Source organism: Camellia sinensis, chromosome 14 (genome assembly GCF_055761805.1).
Source record: "Camellia sinensis isolate YWXY chromosome 14, ASM5576180v1, whole genome shotgun sequence".
NCBI classification, from domain to species: Eukaryota; Viridiplantae; Streptophyta; class Magnoliopsida; order Ericales; family Theaceae; genus Camellia; species Camellia sinensis.
In genome coordinates, this window is record NC_138974.1 from 121,628,258 (window position 1) to 121,652,548 (window position 24,291).

A 24,291-nucleotide genomic window follows, 5' to 3' on the forward strand; every position below is an offset into this window, starting at 1 on the left:
TGTACGGTGCATCTATGTTTGTGTGCATAAGATCAAATGTTCATGGATCTACCAATTTATAAGAGACTTCCATGTTTTGTCATCAATTAGTGGATATTAAATAATATGTACTCAAGATATTTTAGTGACTGTTCTAAACAAAACAAAATGTGATTAGTCTAGTCTAGTCTAGTCTAGTCTAGTCTAGTCTAGTCTAGTAAGCTCTCTCTATCACCAACAAGAAAAGGTTGGTTGTCTGCAAAGTCATCCCAATATATATATATATATATATTTACCTACACAAATTTGCTAGCATATATAAACACGAAAATTACTAGTTTTTTAACCATTCCATACACAGAAATCACTTAAAGTATTAAGTGATAAATCCAATTTGAAAATATTATATTAGTGAGTGAATCTATTATAATTTGTTTTTCATAATAATTATAATATTGTATTTTGTGAGTAATTTCCATATGACTTTTATAGTTGACATAAATCATAGTTCTTAAGATACACATAAATCATAATTTTTGAGATAGATTTTGGACTCGATGGGTAACATTATTAATTTATTCAAAAAAAATTTGACATAGGCAATTGAATGTAAAATTGATCAACTTCAGCATAAAATTTATTTATCTAGAGGCAATATAACTCGTATAGTTATTTATTAACAGTCCATACATTTCGTAAACATCCATCTAGTACTTTTACCACTTCAATGTTTTTTAAATTTTTTCTGTAAAACTTTATTTTTATACTACTAATACTACAGCGTAATGATTGGTTCACTGGAATGAAATTAAATAGAAAGGAATAGTTATTCCTTAGCCTCTCTCTATAGAATGATTATTCTCTCATAATAATAAGAGATGATTTTATTTGTAATATATTTTTTATAATTTTTTTAGTGAACCAAACGTGAGAATGGACATTATGTGGAATGATTATTTCATCCACTTCATTGCAATGAACCAAACATAACATAAGGGCTAAAATTATTTGGGGTCCCTATTTTTTAGATAGAATTCCAGAGCCCGAGGCGGCCTTGCCCTCCTTGCCTCAGGACCGGCCTTGGTTGGATGGTTTCTAGCTTTGGTGAAAGAGTTAGCAATGTTTGGGATAGTGACCCATTGGTTAATAGATCAATAAAATGGGGCATAGAAAATGTGGTATTGTTCATTATTTTGGAATTTGGGACCACGTTGTTATTCAAATTAGCTCCAAGTTGGAAGGTCAATCTATTGGGAAGTTAGGATTCAACGTTAATTTTTGTTGTTCTTTCCATTGAATGGCAAGTAATGTAGGGTACCTTTTTCAATAGTAATATCAGTTTAGGTTAATTTCTAACAAAATTTCAGATAAACAAAAGTCTTTTCTAGGATGGTGAATTCTACAGGACAGCTTTTGTCAGGCATTTGATAGGAACAGGCAAAGATAGAAAAGGGGAATTGATGACTCTGATTTGGTCTTTAAAATGGAATCCAATGCTTTTCATGAAAAGGCAACCTCATTTTAGGGTCTAGATCCCTTATGTCTCTTACAAGAATGAGAGACTATCAGATAAATAAGAAATAGATAAAGTAATTGCAAATTTCAAAATTTAATTTTCATTTGCACCGAATACATATCTATACTCTATTAGTATGTAATTATTTTTTCGATTTTCATTTATCTGATATTTGTCCTACAAGAACTGTTATATGCCATTGATGTGTGCAGGCAAAATATAATGCCATGTTAGGTTGATTGGTATAGGGTATGTTGAATGATTGTGCACAACATCATGACTATTGTGCCTATACTCATTAATGTTGGAAAGTATGCATTTTCGACTATGTTACGATATCAATGCTAACAATCAATATGGGTGGTTGGCCATTTTGGTGGAGCACCATGAAGCTTCTTAGGAGGTCTTGGAAAATGGTTTTGAGATCATTGTCATATCTCAATATATGACTGGACTCTTTTTTCTCTTTTCTTTTCTGTTTTTTTCCTTCTTTTTTTTTTTTTTTGGTTGATGTATTACCTTTAGCAATCTCATTCTTTTTGGTTTTCTCCTTAATTTTCTCTTCAATGCAATGTTCCAATCACAAGCATCCTTTTACGATGTGACACAAAAAGGTGAAACTCACCATTTAAAAAGTTTTGTCATTCTTTTAACAATTTTTTCTTCATGAATTGTTTGTCTTAGTGAAATAGATTTTCTTCTAAACTAAGAAATGAAAAATAGAGAAAAGACCTAAAAATTAGGATACGGGTACAACCAACATACATTCGTAAAATATATATATAATTTTTAGTATTGTATTATATATAAACTCAAACCATTTTTGAGCCAATGGCCAACCACTTTATGCTTTTTTAGTAGGTCCTACACAAAAGAAGAAGAAAATTATATGAATGTGCTTTGCTTTCTATAACGTTGAAACCATCATATTTCCTTAATGTTATGTTTGGATCATAGATTTAGCTAGGGATTTGGAAATGGAAAGGGAAAGGGAAAATGTGTGTTGAATGTAATTATAAGAACATTTGTTTATTTAATTTTTTTTTTGTATATATTTTTATTTAATTTTTTGTTGAAGTGGTCAAACGGTTGGTTGTGGTACATTTGTTTAAGTGTTTATTTATGTAATGGTTATTGAGACTTTGAACAAAGGTAGTAGACTTTCATCTTTGTTATTGTTTATGCAGTTTGTTAATGTCAAAAGATGTGCAAAATAATATTTTTTCGTACATATATTCTTTCTTTTCTCCCCACAATCATTAATTTCTTTACGTATTGTCTTCTTTACTAACTCTATTTCAATGTTCTGTTTTTGTTTGTTATAGGTCCTCAATTTCTCCATCTTAACGTAGAAGTAAAGCTATACCTCCTCCATCTCTTCGTCTCTAGCGGTTGCATTAGCAGGTGTGTTTTTTAATTTATTTGCTTTTAATTAATAGCAGGGCACTGGCGGGTGTGCTATTTTATTTATTTGTGCTGTCTTTTTTTATTTATTTGTTTATTTTAATTGATAGCAGGGCACTGGCGGGTGTGCTATTTTATTTATTTGTGTTGTCTTTTTTTATTTATTTGTTTCTTTTAATTGATAGCAGGGCACTGGCGGGTGTGCTACGTTATTTATTTGTGCTGTCTTTTTTTATTTATTTGTTTATTTTAATTGATAGCAGGGCACTGGCGGGTGTGCTATTTTATTTATTTGTGCTGTCTTTTTTTATTTATTTGTTTATTTTAATTGATAGCAGGGCACTGGCGAGTGTGCTATTTTATTTATTTGTGTTGTCTTTTTTTATTTGTTTGTTTATTTTAATTGATAGCAGGGAAATTCTGAACTGATACTTTTGCTTCCCACCCACGACAAAAATAAACATAATTTTGAGGGACTAGAGAAATGTACATGTTTGAAAAGAAAGAACTCTAGGGCAAAATTTCTTCAACTTTGGTTCGTTAAATTTTCGAGTCGATATCAAATGAGTTTTTCTCAAGCCGACTTGAAGTAGTTTGGTAGTTTTAGATTCATCAAACAGAGCTGACACCATTAGGGGTGAATGTGCTTTGCTTTCTATAATGTTGAAACCATTAGGGGTGTGCAGCGGATGGCCTGACCCGCCACACGGACCCGACCCGACGAGCTTTGGGTGGATGCGTGACCTGTGGTGGACGGATGCGGGTCTATTTTTTTTCATTTTCTCGGGTTGGGGTCGGGTCACGGATAATTCGCCAATTCTATCTGTTCACCCGACCTGCCCGCCCTCTTATTTTCCCCCTTTTCCCCCCCTGTGTTGCCTCCTTTTTTTTTCATTTCACGTTTTGTAAACCAAGGTAATCTTCTCATTTCATCTATTGAAAGATTTTTTTTTTTGATTAAAGGTTTTAATTATTTTTGTGATGTTATATATATAGTAGCGTAATATTGAAGTGATCTGGTTATGCAAATGTTTGTACTTGGACTCTGTTTTACTTATCTTGAGACCCATTTAGCTCTTAGATTAGTGTTTGCTTAAGATCATTTTCAGCCCTTCACCAATTTTTTCATCTAATTTGGTTCCAAATTTGAGTAAAAAGTTTGATTTGATATTAACTACTCCAATCCTTTCATCAATTTTCCATCGAAATCTTTTTAAATTTTCTCCTCTTATCCAAACAATTAAAAATAATTCCTATTACCTCTAATAAGGGACCTCCTCATTGGTGTCTTGTGATTGGTTTTTTTTTAACTTGCTTGTTTTTCAACTTTGTCCTCTATTTTTTTCCACTTTCTGATTAAATTTATAATGTAGTATTTGTTTTGGTTAAGTCACAAAAGTATAACTAAGCTTGACCAAATTCATTGTTTATTATTGGTAAATCATTTGGGATATTTTTTTTTTTCCAGTAATGATTTCAGTCAGTGATTTGAAATCTTACGTGTATTGAGGCTATCATATGTCAAGTTGTTGATTCTGCTTCAGCAGCAAACCAATCTGTGTATTGTGTGTTCATGGCAGCACAGCATCTCAGTATTGTATTACCTTTTTACTTATTGTTGGCTCTTGGTCCAATATTGATAGCTTTTTTAAACATACTCATGTGCATATTAATGTGCTTTGCATAGTTTAAAAATGAGTATTTGTTAATTTCCCTTGAAGTCAATAATGTCAGCTTGAGGTGTTTAAAGCAAAGTGAGAGTGATGAAAACATCTCCACCACTGTTCGACAACCTTGTGCAGTTTAACATGCAATTCTTTTGCTATTAGTCTCGAAAGTGTGTGCATCAGATTGGTATAATGGGCTGGAGCAATCAACTTTGCATTACACGTTATGACATTAGCTCAGGCTTTAATTGGTTTTGGTTTTTGCTCTATGATGCAGATAGCTCTGTTTGTTTCCTCCGGTGATGCTGTGCAGCCGGGTTGGCTTTTAACATTCCTCAAATGCACAAATCAGAGAAATGTGAATGCATCTAGTTAAGGTTTGTGGCTTTAGAGTTGAAGTAATGTTTACTTTTGTGCTGCTAGTGTTGTGTGTCAGATTAATTGGTAGGGAATGTGCAGCTAGAAGCTTCACAGTTTCAGCTGATTTTTTATTTCTTAGAACTGCATACAGTTGTTTCTACCTTTTTATTTATTTTTATTTTTTTGTAAGGTGTTGTTTCCAGGTGCTCCTTTGCTCACCTATTTTATATGATTTTCTTAGGTTCTTTTGAATTTGTCTCTTTTCTTAGGTTATTACAAATGAGCATGAGCAGGTTACTCTCAATTTAACATGTAACTTACAATAGTTGAGCCCTGCTCATGCACACATAAACAACCTAGCTGCAGTGTTCATGTATGCATTGCACATAGGTGGTGGTTGAGGAATTAAGTGCACATTAATTTAGTAATTTTTTTTGAAAGTTTACATGTTAAATTATGTCAAAAATTTGTAAAATTTTAAACCGCCAAACCGATCGCATCCATCCGCCAATCCGCCAATCCGCCAATCCGTCAAAAATTTGTAAAATTTTAATTTCGTTACGTATTGTCTTTTTTACTAACTCTATTTCAATGTTCTGTTTTTGTTTGTTATAGGTCCTCAATTTCTCCATCTTAACGTAGAAGTAAAGCTATACCTCCTCCATCCCTTCGTCTCTAGCGGTTGCATTAGCAGGTGTGTTTTTTAATTTATTTGCTTTTAATTAATAGCAGGGCACTGGCGGGTGTGCTATTTTATTTATTTATGCTGTCTTTTTTTATTTATTTGTTTATTTTAATTGATAGCAGGGCACTGGCGGGTGTGCTATTTTATTTGTTTGTGCTGTCTTTTTTATTTATTTGTTTATTTTAATTGATAGCAGGGCACTGGCGGGTGTGCTATTTTATTTATTTGTGCTGTCTTTTTTATTTATTTGTTTATTTTAATTGATAGCAGGGCACTGGCGGGTGTGCTATTTTATTTATTTGTGCCGTATTTTTTATTTATTTGTTTATTTTAATTGATAGCAGGGCACTGGCGGGTGTGCTACTTTATTTATTTATGCTGTCTTTTTTTATTTATTTGTTTCTTTTAATTGATAGCAGGGCACTGGCGGGTGTGCTATTTTATTTATTTGTGCCGTGTTTTTTTATTTATTTGTTTATTTTAATTGATAGCAGGGCACTGGCGGGTGTGCTATTTTATTTATTTGTGTTGTCTTTTTTATTTATTTGTTTATTTTAATTGATAGTAGGGCACTGGCAGGTGTGCTTTTATTTTGTTTGTTTATTTTAATTGATAGTAGGATACTTGCGAGTGTACTGTCTTTTTTTTAGAGGGAGATGATGTCACAAGAGAGAGATTGAATTCATTTTTGGTTGAACTCAAATTTGTTGAATGACATGTAAATGTCTGGAAATTCTGAATTGATACTTTTGCTTCCCACCCACGACAAAAATAAACATAATTTTGAGGGTGCAGAGAAATGTACATGTTTGAAAAGAAAGAACTCTAGGGCAAATACATCACAAGCTGAACAGTTGATTGTTATAACTTGCTTTGATAACTTTGGCGAATTTTAAAATTTGTTATTTACTTGGAATGGTGATCAAAAAATTTGCCCCTATGTTTATGTGTGTTGTAATTATAAGAACTCTCTTGATTCTTATTTACTTGGAATGGTGATCCATAAATATATGGGTCCCTCTTATTTTCATAATTAATAGATCTATAAGATGAAAGATTATATCTATAGTATTTTTGAAAATTCTCATTTTGATTTGGTAATGAATATACTTCGTAGTCGTTTTGTTTTTTGTAATGTATTAATAGGTCTTTTTTTTATGAATTCTCTTTGTTTAAATATTGATTTTGAATTGTACGACATTGATTGATTCTATTTTTCCATTTTCCTGCTATTAATCTAGACCATCTAATTTGAGATAAATGGTATTGATAATGACCTTTTAACCAGTTTTTCCATTGATTTAGTCCAGAATTCCGAAGTTTCTTAGGTCTTAATTCACAATGAATTATTCCTTGTTTTCCAAAACAATCTTTTATTGAAGTCTTAAGACAAAAAGACGTTCCGTGATATTGAAGAATAGATCTTAACTTATACAAGGAGCATAAGTCAAAGTTGTGGGATTTAGCATTAGGAAAGACACGCGAACAATGCAGGCAACAAAGGTTCTTACTAGAAAATGGGTCTTAATTCATAATGAATTATTCCTTGTTTTCCAAAATAATCTTTTATTGAAGTCTTAAGAAAAAAAGACGTTCCGTGATATTGAAGAATAGATTACAGAATCATTCTCTATTTATTTTGATTTTCAATAACTATGTCATTAATGGCAAGTTATTGAATGTTTTCAATAACTATGTCATTAAATCTATGTACATTATTCTACTATTGTTTTTGTCTGTTATTTGCTCTTTTATAAAATTCTCTTATGTGATTTTAGGAATTTTCATTCATTTTATAAGATAATGTTATTCTTTTCGTATTGTTTTTGATGTAGTTATCATGGATCCTTTTGGATGTACCAAATTTGAGCGCAAGCTTGAAGATGACGAAGTTTGTGGGAATAAAGAAGAATTAGGTTCCCATGCAAATGACCCTATTCAAAGTTTAACCAAGAACGATGTTCTTGAAATGCAATTCAATTCAGAAGAGGATGCCAATGATTTCTATAATCAATATGCTAAAGTTGTGGGATTTAGCATTAGGAAAGACACGCGAACAATGCAGGCAACAAAGGTTCTTAGTAGAAAATGGGTATGCTCAAGGCAAGGCCAAAGAGCAAAGCAACACTTGGCCCGTATTGATCGAAAAAGAGCTGCCAGGGCATTGACTAGAGTTGGTTGTGATGCTCATTTCCGCATAAAGTACAATCTGGATGTAGGCAAATACATTGTCACTCACTTTAACATGGAACATAACCATCCATTGGCAACATCACCATGTGTGCCATTTCTTCGGTCGCATAGGTTTGTAAAGATCCTCGACAAAGCTCAAGTAAAGACTTTGCACGATGTTGGTGTCAAGACAAGCCAGATAATGGATTTGTTGGTGCAACAATCTGGGTCTTTCGCGAACGTGGGCTTTATTCACAAGGATTTGCACAATTATATTCAAGCCGAGCGCAAAGTAGAAATGAAGGATGGTGATGCGGAGTGTGCTTTGGCTTACTTATGTGCAAAAGCTGATGCTGACCCTTACTTCTTTTACAAGTATGACAAGGATCAAGAGAATCGGCTTGACAAATTGTTTTGGGCAGATTCAAGGTCTCGCCTAGACTATGCTGCATTTGGTGACGTGTTGGTCTTCGATACAACTTATAAAACGAATGCATATAACAAACCTTTTGTTATTTTTGCCGGGGTCAATAACCATTTTGAAACCACCATATTTGCATGCAGCTTGCTTGTTGATGAGACAATTGCAACATACACATGGGTTTTGCAGAAGTTGTTAGAGGCCATGGATAACAAAAGACCGGTGTCAGTGTTGACAGATGGGGATATGGCCATGCGTGAGGCAATACAAAAAGTCTTCCCGAGTGCCAAGCATCGTCTATGTAATTGGCATATGCACAGAAATGCCAAGCGAAATGTTCGAGTTGATGGATTCGAGGGACATTTCAAGCATCTCATGGATCTTGATGCGAATGAGGTTGTATTTGAGGAAGCTTGGAGTAAGATGGTTAGAAAATATGGCCTTCAAAATAACAAGTGGGTATCAGACACCTACAACAACAAAGGCATGTGGGCTCAGTCATATTTGCGTGGTCATTTTTTTGCTGGAATGAAGAGCAGTCAGCGTTGTGAGGGTATGCATGCTTTTTTCAATGAGCGCCTCAAACGAAAACTGAAACTATTCGAATTTGTTAGATGTTTTGACATGGCCCTTTATCGGTTACGGAACAAAGAAGCGGATGCCGAGGCAAAAACTGACAACAGTGATCCTTGTCTTACCACAGCACTTCAGCCTCTAGAGAAACATGCAGCAACCATCTTTACCAGACGTTTGTTCTTAATGTTCCGTAATGAAATAATTGAGGAAGCATTGTTGATTTTTGATGGAAGGAAAGAGGAGTTCGATCATCGCATATACAAATTTTCAAAGTACACTGAATTTGGTTCCACATGGGAAGTGTCATACCATCCCGCAACTAGCATAATGAAATGTAGTTGCAAAAAGTTTGAGTTCTTTGGACTTCCTTGCAGCCATATGATTTCTGTGATGAAATGTGAACACATGACTGAAATTCCCCCAGGTTGTGTGATGCATCGTTGGACAAAGCAAGCAAGAAAGGTTGGTGAACAACATTGCCAAGCCCAATTCTCTAGCACTCTCACACAGGAGACACGCTTTGGGGTTCTTTGCTCCTTTTTTACTGAAATGTGTTACTATGCCTCACAAACATCTGAAGGATTTGAAGAGGCTAGGAATGCATTTTTCACTATGACATGTCGGATGAAGCAGCTTTGCATGGCCAAGGGAACTAATGTTGATGAAGGAAAAAGTTCACTACCGCCATTTGGGGTTGGGGATCCGAAAGTAGTGAACACGAAGGGGAATACTGCGGGATCCTACATGGCTAAACCTCGAAAGCCAAGGCGATGCCAATGTTGCAGGTATACATTATATTGTGCTTTGTGTCTTAATTTTTTTGTTGTGAGGTAGTCTTGGCATTTTTGTTCTCTTTAATGATTGGTGATTTACTTGACAATGTAGGGTCGTCGGCCACACGAGGAGAACTTGCCCCCAAAACAATCATAAAACGGGACAAGTGGGTAGAAATTTGTTTGAGGAATACGATGATTATGATCCAATTGGTACTCCCACCCCTTTTACACCGAAGCGTCCCAGGAATAATATGAGGCCATGTAAGATTCACCCTGTGAAGAGACGACTTTTTGTCACTAATGTGGATACGTCTCCAGTGCAGTTGAGCAAGGATGTTAATGACTTGCGTAGTTGCGATGCACAAGTTGTCCAAAATTCAGCGTTCACTGATGCGGATACGTCTCTAGGTAATTACTTTTATGGCATCTTTTCAGTTCAAATTATGTTCATTTTGTTTACATTTGCTTTGCAAATTTTATGTGTGGCTGCTTAATTCTAATTTGTTGATATGCCAAGATAGATTTTAGCTAGAACATTTAGATGTCATAACTGATTATGATGTTTACAACTTGATTATGGAAATAAATAATTTACGACCAGAAAATGACAAAACAGTGTGTAATGACCAATATATCAAAATTCAATTTGTTATGATTTGAATCATAGATTTCAAGTGAACAAACCTTAACGACAATATAATTTGTTTCTGCAGGTGTTGCTGTGGGTAATAGTTGATATGATCGAGCGGGTGATATTGGAAGCTAAACTAAGATTTTTTTTAAATTTTTTTTTGAGGACTTAAATCTGTTAGTATTTTGTATAAATACTCTTAAATGATGGTTGATGGATATTTGTTTTGCTGTATGGAAGTTCATATTTTGTATGCACACTTCCTTTTTTCCTTGAAGAAAGAATTTTGTAAGGAATTATCATTCACCAAATGAGGTTGTAAGAAATCCTACACTGCCTTGCAATAGTAACTTGCTTTTCAATATTGTTGATCTTCCGTCCAGGTTCATCAAAAGACACTTCAAGATGTATATATGTGTGTGGTTTTAATATCGTTGATGGATGAATTCTTTAAGATGTATATATGTGTAAGGTTTTAATATAAATTTTAGACCACAGTTGCACTAGCAAAGGCTATAAAGCCATTTTGTTTAGTGTTTTTGCTCATTTTCGAAGCAAATGCACAACAGCAAGTGCATATAGAAAATTGAAGGTCATTATTCGATCGTTTTTTCCCATAAAATATTCTCTTGAAAATGGCCAAATTGTCATTTGGTATCACACACTGTATTGTTCTAATTTATAGAAGTAGCTGCCTCTGCCATTCTTGACAGCAGATTTTGCGAAGTATCTGAATTTACTCTTGACTGGGAATTTTTTAAATGTGTTTTTGTTATCCATATTTTATCTCTTTTACGTTTATTTTAGGTATGGGATACATATAATTATTTTGTGAAGTGATTGAGATAATATAGCCACGGAAAATTAGAGAAGCCTGAATTGTGATTTCTTTTTTGGTTCTTGAATTTGTTAAGGAAAGGAAAAAGTTAATTTTAAAAAAAATAAATGAGAAGCAAAAATTTCTTACTGGGGTTTGGTTGGGCTGGGTTTAGGGTTGCTAACGAATTGAAATTTATTATTAATATAAGTATTATTATATATTTTAATAATAATTTTGTATTTTTTTAATTTTAATAAGTAAATTAATTTAAATTTAATTCATTTTTAAGTTCGAGTTTGAACTTGACTCGTTTATGTAATTGAGCGAGCTCGAGTTCAACAAATATTTGACGAGCTGAGCTTGAGTTCGATTTTTGAAGCTCGACTAAAACTTGCTCAAGCTCGAGTTCGACTAATTCTTAATAAACGAGCTTAAACATTGAAAATTTTGATTCGGTTCGTTTGCAACCTAGTTGGGTTTCAAGGAAGAATGCATAGGAATTTTTCAAAACATTATTTTTCTTGCATGGTTCCTAGAGAAAAATGAATAGACACAAGCTAAAACACTTTGGTATTGTTTTATTTTAATGTTTTGTATTCTTGAAAATAGAAAAAACGAAAACGAACAACATTTTTTTTTTTTTTGAAGTATACTTTTTATAAGAAACTTTAATGTTGTTATTTGAAATTTTCAAAACTGTTTTTGCATAATAGTAAAAATGATTAGTTTTATTTTTGAAATCATGAAAAATAAACGCCGCCCAATGTCCTACCCTAACGGTACTATGACGTCACTATGATATTTAGCGACGCTTTTGAAACGCCGTCATAGATATTTATACATTTTAAAAATCCAACCGTTGGGGCTGGGATATAGGGACGTTTAAAAAACGCTGCCATAGCCTTTTCTTTTCTTTTTAATTGTGCTAAGCTTGACATTTAAATATAGCGATAGATATTTATACCTGTCATAAACGATTATTAAGAACTAATAATTGATGTATATTAAATTAATAAATAAACTAAAGCTTGAAAGCAAAATTCATGTTCAAATTAAAAATTAAAAAAAAAAAATGCATTGCATACCCAAGAATAGAAACAATTCATGTTCAAATTTTAAATACATCAATTAAAATCAAAGTCGTCTTTGTTCGCTCCCACAACCTTATCCACTATCTTTCCTTCTTTCAGGATCACAAAAGTCGTATAGCCTCTACTTCTATTTCAATTCACCCCTAGCTCTGAGTTCTGCACAAGGTAGCACACTTGAGAATATAATTTTATAACAAAGGTTGAGTTATAAACTCAAAGTTCACGAGTTTAAGAAATGCGATAACGTCATTGATTGTACGAACTTATGAAAAATAAAAAAGAATAGAGCATCACCAGCTTTATATTGTGCGATATCACCAACAATAGGAGCTGAATTATGCTTGTATATCACAAGATCAAGTAACAAGCGAGCCCTATGCAAATAGTCAAACTACATGCCAAAAGTAGTGAGTACGTAAAAACATCACACATTATAAAATTAGTCTTCATAAAACATAAGATACTGATAAGTGGACAGTTGGGTATAAATGTAAGTACCTTGATTACACCTGAAGGCAAAGGTTTCCCTTGCATATATTTGATGACGAAAAGACCACAATCATAGCTATAGGAATGAGTGTAGTTGTAACAATAGAGTCAACGAACTTAGAGATTATAACATTAATGCTTATTTAAAAATCAAGAACGATAATGTAGTGTATTACTTGTTGTCTTGGCGTGGCATGTCTTCCAACCATTGAAATGCAAACGAACTAACATCTTGAACGTAATCTTCTCCATGCGCATATTGAAGCAGCTTATGCAATGATTGTACCTGTTGGTGGTAGGTAGTAAGGTACATGATCAAGAAACAAAAAAGTGGATACAAGTGGGGTATCATAATGGTTATTCTATTACCAATAATGTAGCTTGATTTTTTCGATCCTCATCGGTGCCAATACATCTGCTGGAGTCGAATAGATAGGCAACCCGTTTTTCCATGTTTACATTCAAGCACAACCAGTGGTTTTCTCTATGGTTGAAGGGCATGTAAATCTAAAAATATAACGTCGAATGTACATGCAAAAAATAAATAAATACATAACATGGATCAAATGTTATTGTGCATGGTAAATTTGGAAATTGGGTAATAGTAGTATTTTATCATGTTACCTCCTCACAAGCATGAAGGGGGCCAGTGTATCTGTAAATTCCAAAATAATCTTCTACTATATCTTTCATTGTGTCATCAGAAGGTTGACACAAAATCTTTTGCTGCATATTCAATTTTAACATATAAATAACTTGTGCCTAAATAAAAAAAGTCTTTAGGTATGGCTAATACTTACCGATACATGGGTCGGAAAGTACCAAACCTTGTGATCCTTATTTGGAAACTTTTTCCTTTGTTTATTTGTCAATTTCACAACAATGAGATTTATAATCTGCAGTGCAAAATATATGAAATTTATGAATAGGCAAAGTAAAGTGACTTGGATGATGGAATGGTAGCAAATAAAATAGGAGAAGGAGAAAAGTCTTACACACGAGGATATCCACTGATATGGTTTCAAGGACCACAATTCCTTCCGTGTGGCAAATTGTACTTCCACGTAGTGCAGTTTCATTCGTACAAGATATTCCCTAGCACATGGATAACTATGTGAGTTAAAAGGTATAGTACTTCATACATAACAAGTTAAAGGTAGTCAAATTGTACCCTTCTGAAAGAGATTCATCAAATGCATATCGTAGAACGAGACTGTCATAGTCATTTAATGGGTCTGGCAAAGGCACGGATGACTTGTAAAGGTATTGAGAAGAATAGTGCATAAAACAAATCAAGCTTGGTTAGTGTATGTTAGCGCAAAATAACCACATATACAAAAAATACTATAATAGTTAGTTCCAAACCTTTGGGATTTCAGGAACAACATTACCCCCAAGTTGATCAAGTAAATTATCAAATAGCTGATACAAGTAAAAGAAAAGTAAGAAACAAGCACTATTTGTTACACATATATCAAATATGTTTTGAGACACAATCATTTAGTTTACTTCATCGAGATTGTCATGAATATTATTGTCAATGTTGTTGTCAGTTGACGATGGCTTCAACTGTGGTCTTTTCTTCTTTACATCAAATTTCACAAAAGGTGTACGCAACCACTGACTGGCTTTGCAATTCTGGGTCCCTCGAGTCTGAGGACCACGAACAACACTACATGATGATGACATTGTTACAGCATTCATTTCGACTGCCTTTGTATCGCTCTTTTTTGCGCGCAATCTCCCCTTTTGTGGAATAGAAAGTTGTTCATTATTTAATGCTTTCCCACCAACTAATTTGGCTCGTTTCTTTGCAACTGCCTTTGCATTTGGTGGTGTGAGGATTGGTTTTGTTTTTCTCAAATGCAAAGTTTCCATTGGTTTTTTGTCATTCATATTCCTTATCTCATCCTCATCTACAAACTTCGGGGAATTGGCTGCAACCTTTTCGATACCACTATCATCGAGACCAACCATTTCAATGTCAATTCGATGCTCCTCATGTAGTTTGCTTGGTGGTGTTTTAACATTTCCACCATCAATTGGAATGCATCGTTCTAACAACTCAAGAATTTGACCAACTTGGTTCTCCATTTTGACCAATCGCTGCTCCGCAAGTAGTTTGGTTGGTGGTGTTTTAACTTGTTCTCCATCAACTGGCATGTGTTTTTCTAACAACTCAAGAATTTTTTCAACTTGATTCTCCACTTTGGTTAGACGTTTGTCATCCTCATCTTGCCTTGTGTCCTTGTGGCCTTGGACCAAAAGGGCATGAATTTCAATGACTTGTTTCTCAACTTTAGCCAATCGGGAGTCATCATTCTTGTCAATTCTTCCCTGGCTAAGAGTTACTGCATTGGACTTTTCACCAATGTTAGGCAAAGCCACCTATTCACAGATATACAATAACTTGTTAATGTCATAGGTGTAATGTAAATTGAGCTATAATTATAAAAAGTCATGTGTTGTAAATATTTACCTCAACATTTAAATATCCTCCCAAAGCTTTAATTTGATTCAAACCCTGCTTAATTTCTGAATTGCCCCAATAGGATAAGCGAGGAATGGAGTTGGAAGTAGCCACCAACTCCCTTTTGCGAGCAAATTGTTCCAAGTAAAATAACTACATGGGAAAAAAAAATCAAAAAAAGAAGTCATTTTAATGTGTGTTAGACAATATACAATAAAAAATAATAGATGAAATAATTACACATCAAGGGGAAGTACCATTAGAAGAAGCAAACAGCCGCACATAGCAGACCGCTCTTTGACCTTGGCAATGGCAATGCGGTCGACAAGAAAATCAAGGGTGTGCTTTGCCCAATTGAATTGACTGATGGACTCAACATTTTTAACCATTTTAATGAATGATTGGTGTACGCCTGCCTTTGTGGTGGGGCACAAGAGGGCTCCAATGATGTATAAGACAAATTTCCTTTTAAATTCAGTTCCAGCATCTTTTGTTTCAAGCAGATAAGATTTCAAAGATGTGAGCGGAACAAATTTATTCTTCATCGCAATTTCATCACATAGGTTTGTAATTTCATCTACAGACTCTGTTAACTTCACAGGTAGACCATTGGAAGGTAATCCCATCAACTCATGAACATCTTCTACGGTGAGAAGCATTCGAAGACCGTGGACATTCAATGAATGAGTTGAAGGATCAAAGTTCTGAACTAACCAATGACACAAGTCATGATCTATGTGCGTGCACCTAAGGCTTAGGATGCCATGAAACCCCATATCACTCACTGCTTGTTGTTGTGCTTTGTCCAACCTTCTAATAATCTTACAAATTGATGTAAGCTCAATTCGGGTTTGAATTTTTACTTTTGGAGGCTTTTGTTGGACCACAGTTTTTAATTGGGCATATTGTTCAGATTGCAGCTTTCCCATTTGTATATACTTATTTTTTTCTTCTTCAGGAAGTTGATTCCATTTGTCCCCAATAGCCTACATTACATGCATAAAATCATATGAACAATTACATACAAGCTTACAAGTACAAAAGGAATACTACAAACAACAAGAATACGTTGCACTTACCTTCACGTCTACTTTCATTTGGGTTTTTTTTAACTCCATTGATTGTTCTTGGCTATAAACATATGAAAATGAATATAAGAATTCGTATAATGGAAAATATATAACTACATACAAATAGATATTAACGAAATACCAAAAGAAAATGAATGGAGTGATCGGGCGCTTTGGAGGATCAGTCGGCTTATCCATTAGGCTTCAATCAGAATTCCTTGTAAAGAAAGACAAGAAAAATAAACTCATAATATCTTTGATTAGGAAAAAAAACAAACAAACAAAAATCTTAAAGGTTATAGTACATTCATCAAATGCACGACATGCACACATGAATGGATTTGTTTTATAATAATGTAGTTAACAAAGACTATGTTTCCAATGTAAAAAGGAAAGACACTAAAAAAAATTCTAATCATAAACAAAAAATGATACCCCAGTAGCTTAGGTCACATTAGCATAAAAAATAGATTAAAGAAGTTAATTTTTTTGGACAAAATTTGTAATTTGGTAAGGAAATTTTTTTGTCGCAAAAAGGAGCCAAATATTTTGGCACCATACGAATTGATAATAAAACGACATTATTTTTTATTTTATTTTTGGGACTATTGTAGAAAAAAAATAAAAAACGATGTCATGGTTATGTATAGCTCCTTTGCTCCTTCAAGTCTCACTTTAGGTATACAGTCAGAAGGTTGAATATCTTTATTAACTGGTTTTACTTGCTTTGGTTTTAGCTATGTTGTGGTTCACTTTCCCATATTTTATCTTGCTAATTTTTTTTTTTTATTCTCTGCATGGGTTTGGGGATGGCTTGAACCACATAAAGCACTTGAAAATTATAAATGTTTAGGAAAGCAATTTGTTGGGATTCTGATATTGTGCAGTTTGTTTGGATGGGTCTCCCCCGGCTTACCATCTTGATAAGGGTTTGGAGCAGGAATTAACAATTGGTTGGTTCATTTTGAGGTTGGTCCTTCATTTACCATTTTGTTTTACAATACAAAAAACGATTTGTTTGTTGTTAAGAAGATGATTGAAAAGAAAAATAAGAATTGTGAAATCATATAAGACACCCAATTTTCTGCAGTTTTATTGGAAATTGAATTGAGAACTGATTTTGATTTTTTTGAAATGCCAATTTTCTAGTGTATTTAGGACATGAAAATGTAGTCTGATAAGGGGAGGGGAAAATGTAATCTCTATTACACCCTTTGTTACTTGTCACTAAGTAGATTGATGGTGGAAGGAAATGAAGTTTGTACAAAGTGCTTACAATCCCTCCAGATATAAATGTAGAATATACATCTTTTATCTATCTATTTGGGATGATACAGTAGGAGCTTGAAATGTAGATTTAATGAATTTGGATCCATACCTGTTATATTAGCAACCTATATATATGTTTGCATATAAAATTTACTAAAATTAAAAACCGAAGAAAAAAATGGGAGCCAAACAGGGGTAGTTAATATCAATATGCTTCAAGAATTATATAGAAGCTTAGCTTCAAGGATTATATACTGTCTTATACCAGTATAGAGAACTAATTATAGAAGTATAGTAGTGTGTTGAATATTTTCTAAACTAACCGAGCAGGATGTCGAGCAGCCGAAGTGATGTCGCAGCCGGAGTGAACAACGGTAAGAGTGGTCAGAGTGATCCACGGGAGCTCTGATGAAGGCAAAAGCTGAGAGAGGAAAAAAAAAATTCAAGAAGAAGTTAATAATACTTTTCCATATATCTATAGATTGGTCTGTGCAGAAGTTAAAAAATTCAAGAAGAAGTTTAGCTTATTTTATGTTTGAATTCAAGTAAAAGAAAAGAAAAGAAAAGAAACAAAGTGCATGTACTTAGAAGCTCAGCCTCAGTTTCTGTATTGAAACATAGGTGATTTTCCTATCTCAGAAATTGTGGTAAGAGAGTTGCTTGGATTATAAAGGAAGGGTTGAGATTGAATTGCCGTATTGTGAGTCCTTGCATAGAATGAATATAGACAACATTTTGATATTTATAAATATAATAAACATGTAGTATTACTAAATAATAAAAGGCTTATCTTAGGACGAACTGGAAAATTGAAACATTTAAAGTTTGACTTCTTTTGGCGTTCTATCCGTCTTAATTGATACGTGTAATTTGTAGGTAATTACCGGTATATAAGATTTACTACTTGGTAAGGTTCCAAAAAATAAAAAAATAAAAATCCCATTTCCTCTATCTCTTGACACCTTGCTTAAATCCAAAGACTATCACATTCATTACACACAAATCTCAAAAAATGAGATGAAGCAATCACAATCTCTCTCTCTCTCTCTCTCTCTCTCTCTCTCTCTCTCATATTCTTGAAATGTCAATTGGCATGGGAGTTGTGTATCTAATTATACTATCTCTGTTTCTTGGATCAACCAATATTGTGAAAGCTGCTGCTGCTCTACCGTGTGATGACGACAGATGCAAAACTGGATCATGCAACAGCACTGGCTACTGTATTTGCAATCTTCCAGACCCTTCCACCATTTTAGATGGTGATCGACCTTTCCAAGGGTAAATCTAACTTGCCTGATTCATTCAAACTCATATATATATATATATATGGTTTTCAATGGAAGTTTTCATACAACACTTAAATCATTCTTGTGCTAGACACCATTATAAGAAAATATTGAAATTCTTTAGCAAGATTTAAAAAAATAAATAAATAAATGGAAGAAGAAGAAAAAGAAACAAGTAATGCTACGAACACAATTTTTTCATAGAAAAATGTACAACATGTAGTATTGCCAACATTACGTTTATTCTAGTATAATTTCATCTAGAATGAATGCAGTGCTGCCAACACTATATTTTGTGCAATTTTTGAAACTATTTCTCAATTTATAACCATATGATTTTCAATGGAAGTTTTCATACCAACTTGAATCATTAATGTACCAAACACCAATATAAGAAAATCTTGAAATTCTTCAACAAGCACTTTTTTGGTATTATATATAATTAATAATGTTATAAACATAAATTTGTCATACAAAAGTATATTGAAAAAATGCGGCCTATATCACATTCATTCTAATAGAGTGTGACTCCTTTCAAAATAAATGTCATACTATCAGTATTAATATTGCATTTATTTTGATAGAATGTGACTCTATCCAAAATAAATATAGTGTTGTCAGTACTGTATTTTATTAGTTTTTTTTTTAAAGAAAGAATTTTGTCTCTATACTTGATGCTCATTGTTTTTTAGTTGATTAGATTCATGGAATTGAAACATCATGGAACTTCTTGTGTTCTATTGTTTTGATTAACAGGGGGAGGTTTTGTGATGAGGAAATGACAATGTGTGATGGGACTAACTCATTTTGGTGTGGAAATGGAGGGACTTGCGAGGAGATAGTTCAGGGTGAGAGTTATAAATGCCAGTGCCAAACAGGGCATAGTGGAGAGCACTGTGAGCTTGCAGGGGCACCATGTGGTGACATTTTCTGTTTCCATGGAGGTGCATGTTTGGTTGAGAATGATGTCTGTGACTGTCCCACTGATTAGAAAGGAAGCATTAATTGCTCTCTCCCAACCACAACCCAAATAGGTCCTTGTTTCTCTGCCTTCTCTATCATTTGTTGCGAATTTAATTTTTTTTAAGTTGTGTTTGAATTTTAAATTTTGAAAAGATTTGAGAAGAGAATAGAAAAGAGAAAAGAAATTTAAAACTTATATTTAATTGGCATTTCACTTTTTTATTTTTTCACTACACAACAATTTTCAAGATTCTTGTGTTTTGAGATTTTTACGAAATTATTCAAAAGATTAAGGACTAAAAAATACTACTGATATAAAATAAATCACATAATGATATACAAATACTCACATGTTTATGGATCTCACACAAAATGGGAGCCACAAACATGCGAGTGTCTATCCATCATGCATTAGTAACGTTTTTAAAATTAGAACGAAAATGTATGTTATTATTATATATTAAAATGTTATGATTTGTTTTTCATGGACATTAATTACAAACCATTGCAGATTCTACAACAAATTCAATTGGGTTGCACCAACAAGAAAGCAACAGTGATGTAAATGTAAGTATATATGAGGCATACATAAACATACCATGAATTTGCAAGAAATAAAAGGATTTGTGCAAAGATTTGTAAATGAAAAGAAAAAAAAAATCTTCACAAAAAAAAAAAGAAAAAAAAAAGGGATTTGTGAATGAAATAGAGAATGAATTTTTTCACAAAAATCTCTTCCTTATTATTTTCTCTCAACAAATTGCTTCACAAATTCAAAATCCAAAAATAGTCCAAAATGCACAAAGACCCCAAAGAGATAACTAAAGCATGCACAAAAGATTTGCCATGACTGCCAAAAAAACTTCAATATTGTCGAAATTTTAAAATTGACAATAATATTTTTTAATTAATTTATTTATTTATTGTCAGACTCTTCCATCATACCTTTGATTTCAACACACTCACGCACATCTTCTGTGTGTGTGTGTGGCTAACGAGAAAGCAGAGGAAAATACAAAAGAAAGGAAAATTGAAAACCCCAACCCATAAAACACCATAAAATTTGCAAACCGTATAACTCAATAAGCATTCAAGATCCAATAAAATCTGCACAAACCATCATAACTCAAATCTGCACACACCATAATAACTCAAAAATAAAATCTGCACACACTAAAATCTGCACACCATAATAAAATCTGCATAACTCAAACCATATAACTCAAAAACACAAAAACAGAGCAAGGAAGACAGATGTTACACTGAGAGAGTGGTGGTCCCGACGCCAACGTGTGTAGTGATTACTTTCATTTTAAGACTCAAACATGGTTAATTATTTGCAGCGAACTATTTGTGAAACATAATCGTTGGTGATTTTTGATTGTTTAGAGATAACTACTTTTACCTAGATTTCTATACTCTTCACAATTTCTGTCAAACATAGAGACAAGTCACAATTCGAATTAGAGTGTAACCAGATGGGTACATTTTGAAACAGTACATTGCTGAACTGTGATAATGATGCATCATTTTTAGTGTTACTTTAATGGCTATTGTGTGGATATTGTGAGAGAGAGGAAACATATTCAATGCAACGGTGATAAACACTTAGTATCACCATCCGATGACATGTTACCGTCTAGAGCACCGTGTATATGTTGCGGTTACTAAATTAGTATGAAAGATGTAATATCTTAAAAGTGGGGTTTACTATCCATATGTAATTGTATCATTAGTTGGTGATGGCACGTGCCAATAGAGCAAAATGGAAATCTAACCACATATGCATGCCCACATACTGCCACTAATCACTATGTGCATGTACTTTTAGCCTTTGGGAGTCCTCACCAAAACCAATATAATAGATCACATTGTTAGATTCTCATTTTATTTTCAATTTCTTCTCCATCCTCACATCAATCCAATCACACAATTGGTTTTGGTTCGATTTTCGCTAGAACCTGTCAAATTACTGAAAAGATTTTCTCTTTGCATTAAAGCATGTTATGAAAAAGTTAGTGCAATAGCATAATCTTTCTGTACCTTTGAAGATCTTTACTAGACAAACTATGATGGGCAGTTTAAGGTCATTACCAGGACCATAGGGGTATGAGGGTTGTAAATTTAATTCAATCAAACTAAGTAGCATGGACATGGAGGGAAGCCATGTTCATATCAGACATGTAATGGGGACTAACACTTCTTAAACACTTCTAAAAATGTATCCATCATAACTCAAATCTGCACACACCATAATAACTCAAAAATAAAATCTGCACACACTAAAATCTGCACACCATAATAAAATCTGCATAACTCAAACCATATAACTCAAAAACACAAAAACAGAGCAAGGAAGACAGATGTTACACTGAGAGAGTGGTGGTCCCGACGCCAACGGGGCTGGTGGTCTTCGGCAATGGCTGAAGCTCCAGCTATGGTGGAAGAGAGGAGGGAGGAGAAGAGAAGAGCAAGAGCAAGAGCACGACCCAGAGAGGGAGGCCAACTGGCTTCGGGACTGTTGGACTTCTGACTTTGCTCTGTTGGGTTTGGTAACCTGGTACACGACTGAGAGAGTGGTGGTCCCGACGCCAACGGGGCTGGTGGTCTTCGGCAATGGCTGAAGCTCCAGCTATGGTGGAAGAGAGGAGGGAGGAGAAGAGAAGAGCAAGAGCAAGAGCACGACAGAGAGGGAGGCCAACTGGCTTCGGGACTGTTGGACTTCTGACTTTGCTCTGTTGGGTTTGGTAACCTGGTACACGACTGAGAGAGTGGTGGTCCCGACGCCAACGGGGCTGGTGGTCTTCAGCAATGGCTGAAGCTCCAGCTATGGTGGAAGAGAGGAGGGAGGAGAAGAGAAGAGCAAGAGCAAGAGCCCAGAGAACTGGCTTCGGGACTGTTGGGCTTCTGACTTTGATCTGTTGGGTTTGGTAACCTGTTACACCGGTTGCCTAACTTAAGAGAAAAATTATTTAATAACTTAGTTATGACCTGGTTATGAAGTAATATGGTATAAATAAATAATTAAATATAACTAAGTTATGAGTTAATATGGTGATAGTTATGACTAATATGGTATAGGTTATGATATAAAATCATATAAGTTCATAACTAAATGTATGGTACACCAAAATGTACCATAGCATCACCCATCTCTTGATACATACCACCTACACTACCATCTCTCAGTACACACCACCAACCATTGCTACCACTGTGATCTCCTCCCTTCTTTGCCACCCCCTAGCCTTGTCGTCTCTCTCTAATTCCTCTCCAGCCTCATTGCCCCTCCCCATGCTGTCCCCAACGTCATTGCCCCTCCCCAGCCCTCTCTCTACCGCCACCAACTACTCCTCACTGCATCTGCTGACGTCTTCACCGCCCTAGCTCTCCTCCTTCTGTCATCTTTTTCTTCCCTCCCATCTCGCCTCCTCCCCAGCCTTCTTTTCTTCTAAGGTTTGAAGGAGGGGCTGGGGAGGCTACAGTGATGGACGAGAGGGTTGTTGTGACAAGGAGAGGATGCAGTTGTGGAGAGGGTGGCAGCCATTGGTGACGATGGAGATGGTTAGCGTTAGCGTTAGGGTTAGGATAGGGTTTGAAAGTCGGAGAAGATGAGAGCATCTTGGTTATTACTTGAAAATTGATGGTCTGGATTGAGAAAATCAAAAAAATCAAATTGAGTAAATAGTACTGAGTGAATATGTGGTGCGTATTTAGAGGCTCCGAAAGATACAGCATCTTGGCCAATAAGACATTCTTCCTTTCATCATATGTAAAGTTTTATATAGCTTGCATACCATTCCATACAATGCCTAAATATTAGATAGAGAATGCCAATGCAGTCACTCACAAAAGATAAAAGGAAGTATAAATGCACAAGGATTATTCCTATGTAAAGAATACTTACCATTTATCAAGTTCAAGATAGCAGCAGAACTTGTATTAAGTGTTGGTTGTAACAGAGGACCAATAACCATTGCTGGGTTTATTGCAACCTTGTCAATGCCTTTCTCTTTCGCAAACTTCCAGGCAGCATCCTCTGCTAGAGTCTTGGACAGCTGATACCAAAGCTGGTAGCAAATACAGAAAAGGCCACAGGGAGCAATGCAAATTATTAACAACCATCCTCTGCTAGAGTCTTGCAAAACACTCCTTATTTTCATACTGTTTTCTCTTTTTTTTGTTTTCGTTTTTTTTTATTTATAAATATATGGTTTTCTCTTTTTTAGGCAATACAATTGGAAAATATCTTTTCGGTATTTATTTTTGTCAAACTATTTCCTTATCTTTCAAAACAAATTCAAAAAACAAGTTCGCAAAACTCAACAAACAGAGTCCTTGTAAATGTTTGAATAGTTTACACATTAATTATGCCCATGTTATGCTCCAAATTTGTTTGCACCTGGTCAAAATAATTGTTTGAATAGTTTACACAATGAATTATGTTTCGCTTATGCTCCAAGTTATTGCACAATCGAAAAATCTTCTGATTGAATCTGAAGCTCAGATTTGTGGGGGATTTAAACATCACAAACAATTAAATATATAGTAACTATCACAAAAATACAATAAAAGATAAAATCAAAAAACAAGAAATCAATGAACAAAAAATAATAATGAAAGAAGGGAAAAAAAATTGTCTGCGA

The 24,291-nt window shown here is 34.2% G+C and overlaps 2 protein-coding genes across 2 annotated transcripts; one reads left to right on the plus strand and one right to left on the minus strand.

Moving 5' to 3' along the window:
• The first annotated feature begins 2,468 nt into the window (after window positions 1-2,468).
• On the plus strand, window positions 2,469-10,549 carry LOC114270055 (protein FAR1-RELATED SEQUENCE 5). The gene is made up of 6 exons (XM_082905948.1): window positions 2,469-2,899; window positions 4,844-4,943; window positions 5,542-5,620; window positions 7,447-9,565; window positions 9,666-9,964; window positions 10,270-10,549. The coding sequence occupies exons 4-6, from the start codon at window positions 7,452-7,454 to the stop codon at window positions 10,290-10,292; spliced, it is 2,436 nt and encodes an 811-aa protein (XP_082762074.1). The 5' UTR covers window positions 2,469-2,899; window positions 4,844-4,943; window positions 5,542-5,620; window positions 7,447-7,451; the 3' UTR covers window positions 10,293-10,549.
• A 1,661-nt stretch (window positions 10,550-12,210) lies between these two features.
• LOC145807271 (uncharacterized) lies at window positions 12,211-15,986 on the minus strand. Its single transcript, XM_082905229.1, has 13 exons — window positions 15,315-15,986; window positions 15,067-15,210; window positions 14,097-14,975; window positions 13,953-14,009; window positions 13,759-13,841; window positions 13,583-13,682; window positions 13,388-13,483; window positions 13,212-13,313; window positions 12,957-13,094; window positions 12,764-12,873; window positions 12,597-12,663; window positions 12,393-12,489; window positions 12,211-12,254 (listed from the first exon to the last, which is right to left on the minus strand). The coding sequence occupies exons 1-13, from the start codon at window positions 15,984-15,986 to the stop codon at window positions 12,226-12,228; spliced, it is 2,574 nt and encodes an 857-aa protein (XP_082761355.1). The 3' UTR covers window positions 12,211-12,225.
• Between the last annotated feature and the right edge of the window lie 8,305 nt (window positions 15,987-24,291).

Excerpts from the sequence above, each read along its gene's own strand:
- LOC114270055 (XM_082905948.1), top strand. The coding sequence starts at position 7,452 with ATGGATCCTTTTGGATGTACCAAATTTGAGCGCAAGCTTGAAGATGAC. Across the intron at positions 9,566-9,665 it reads AGGCGATGCCAATGTTGCAG|GGTCGTCGGCCACACGAGGA; the intron begins GTATACATTATA and ends TTGACAATGTAG. Across the intron at positions 9,965-10,269 it reads TGATGCGGATACGTCTCTAG|GTGTTGCTGTGGGTAATAGT; the intron begins GTAATTACTTTT and ends TTGTTTCTGCAG.
- LOC145807271 (XM_082905229.1), bottom strand. The coding sequence starts at position 15,986 with ATGGGAAAGCTGCAATCTGAACAATATGCCCAATTAAAAACTGTGGTC. Across the intron at positions 13,484-13,582 it reads ATCAGTGGATATCCTCGTGT|ATTATAAATCTCATTGTTGT; the intron begins GTAAGACTTTTC and ends TTTGCACTGCAG. Across the intron at positions 13,095-13,211 it reads CCCTTCATGCTTGTGAGGAG|ATTTACATGCCCTTCAACCA; the intron begins GTAACATGATAA and ends TTATATTTTTAG.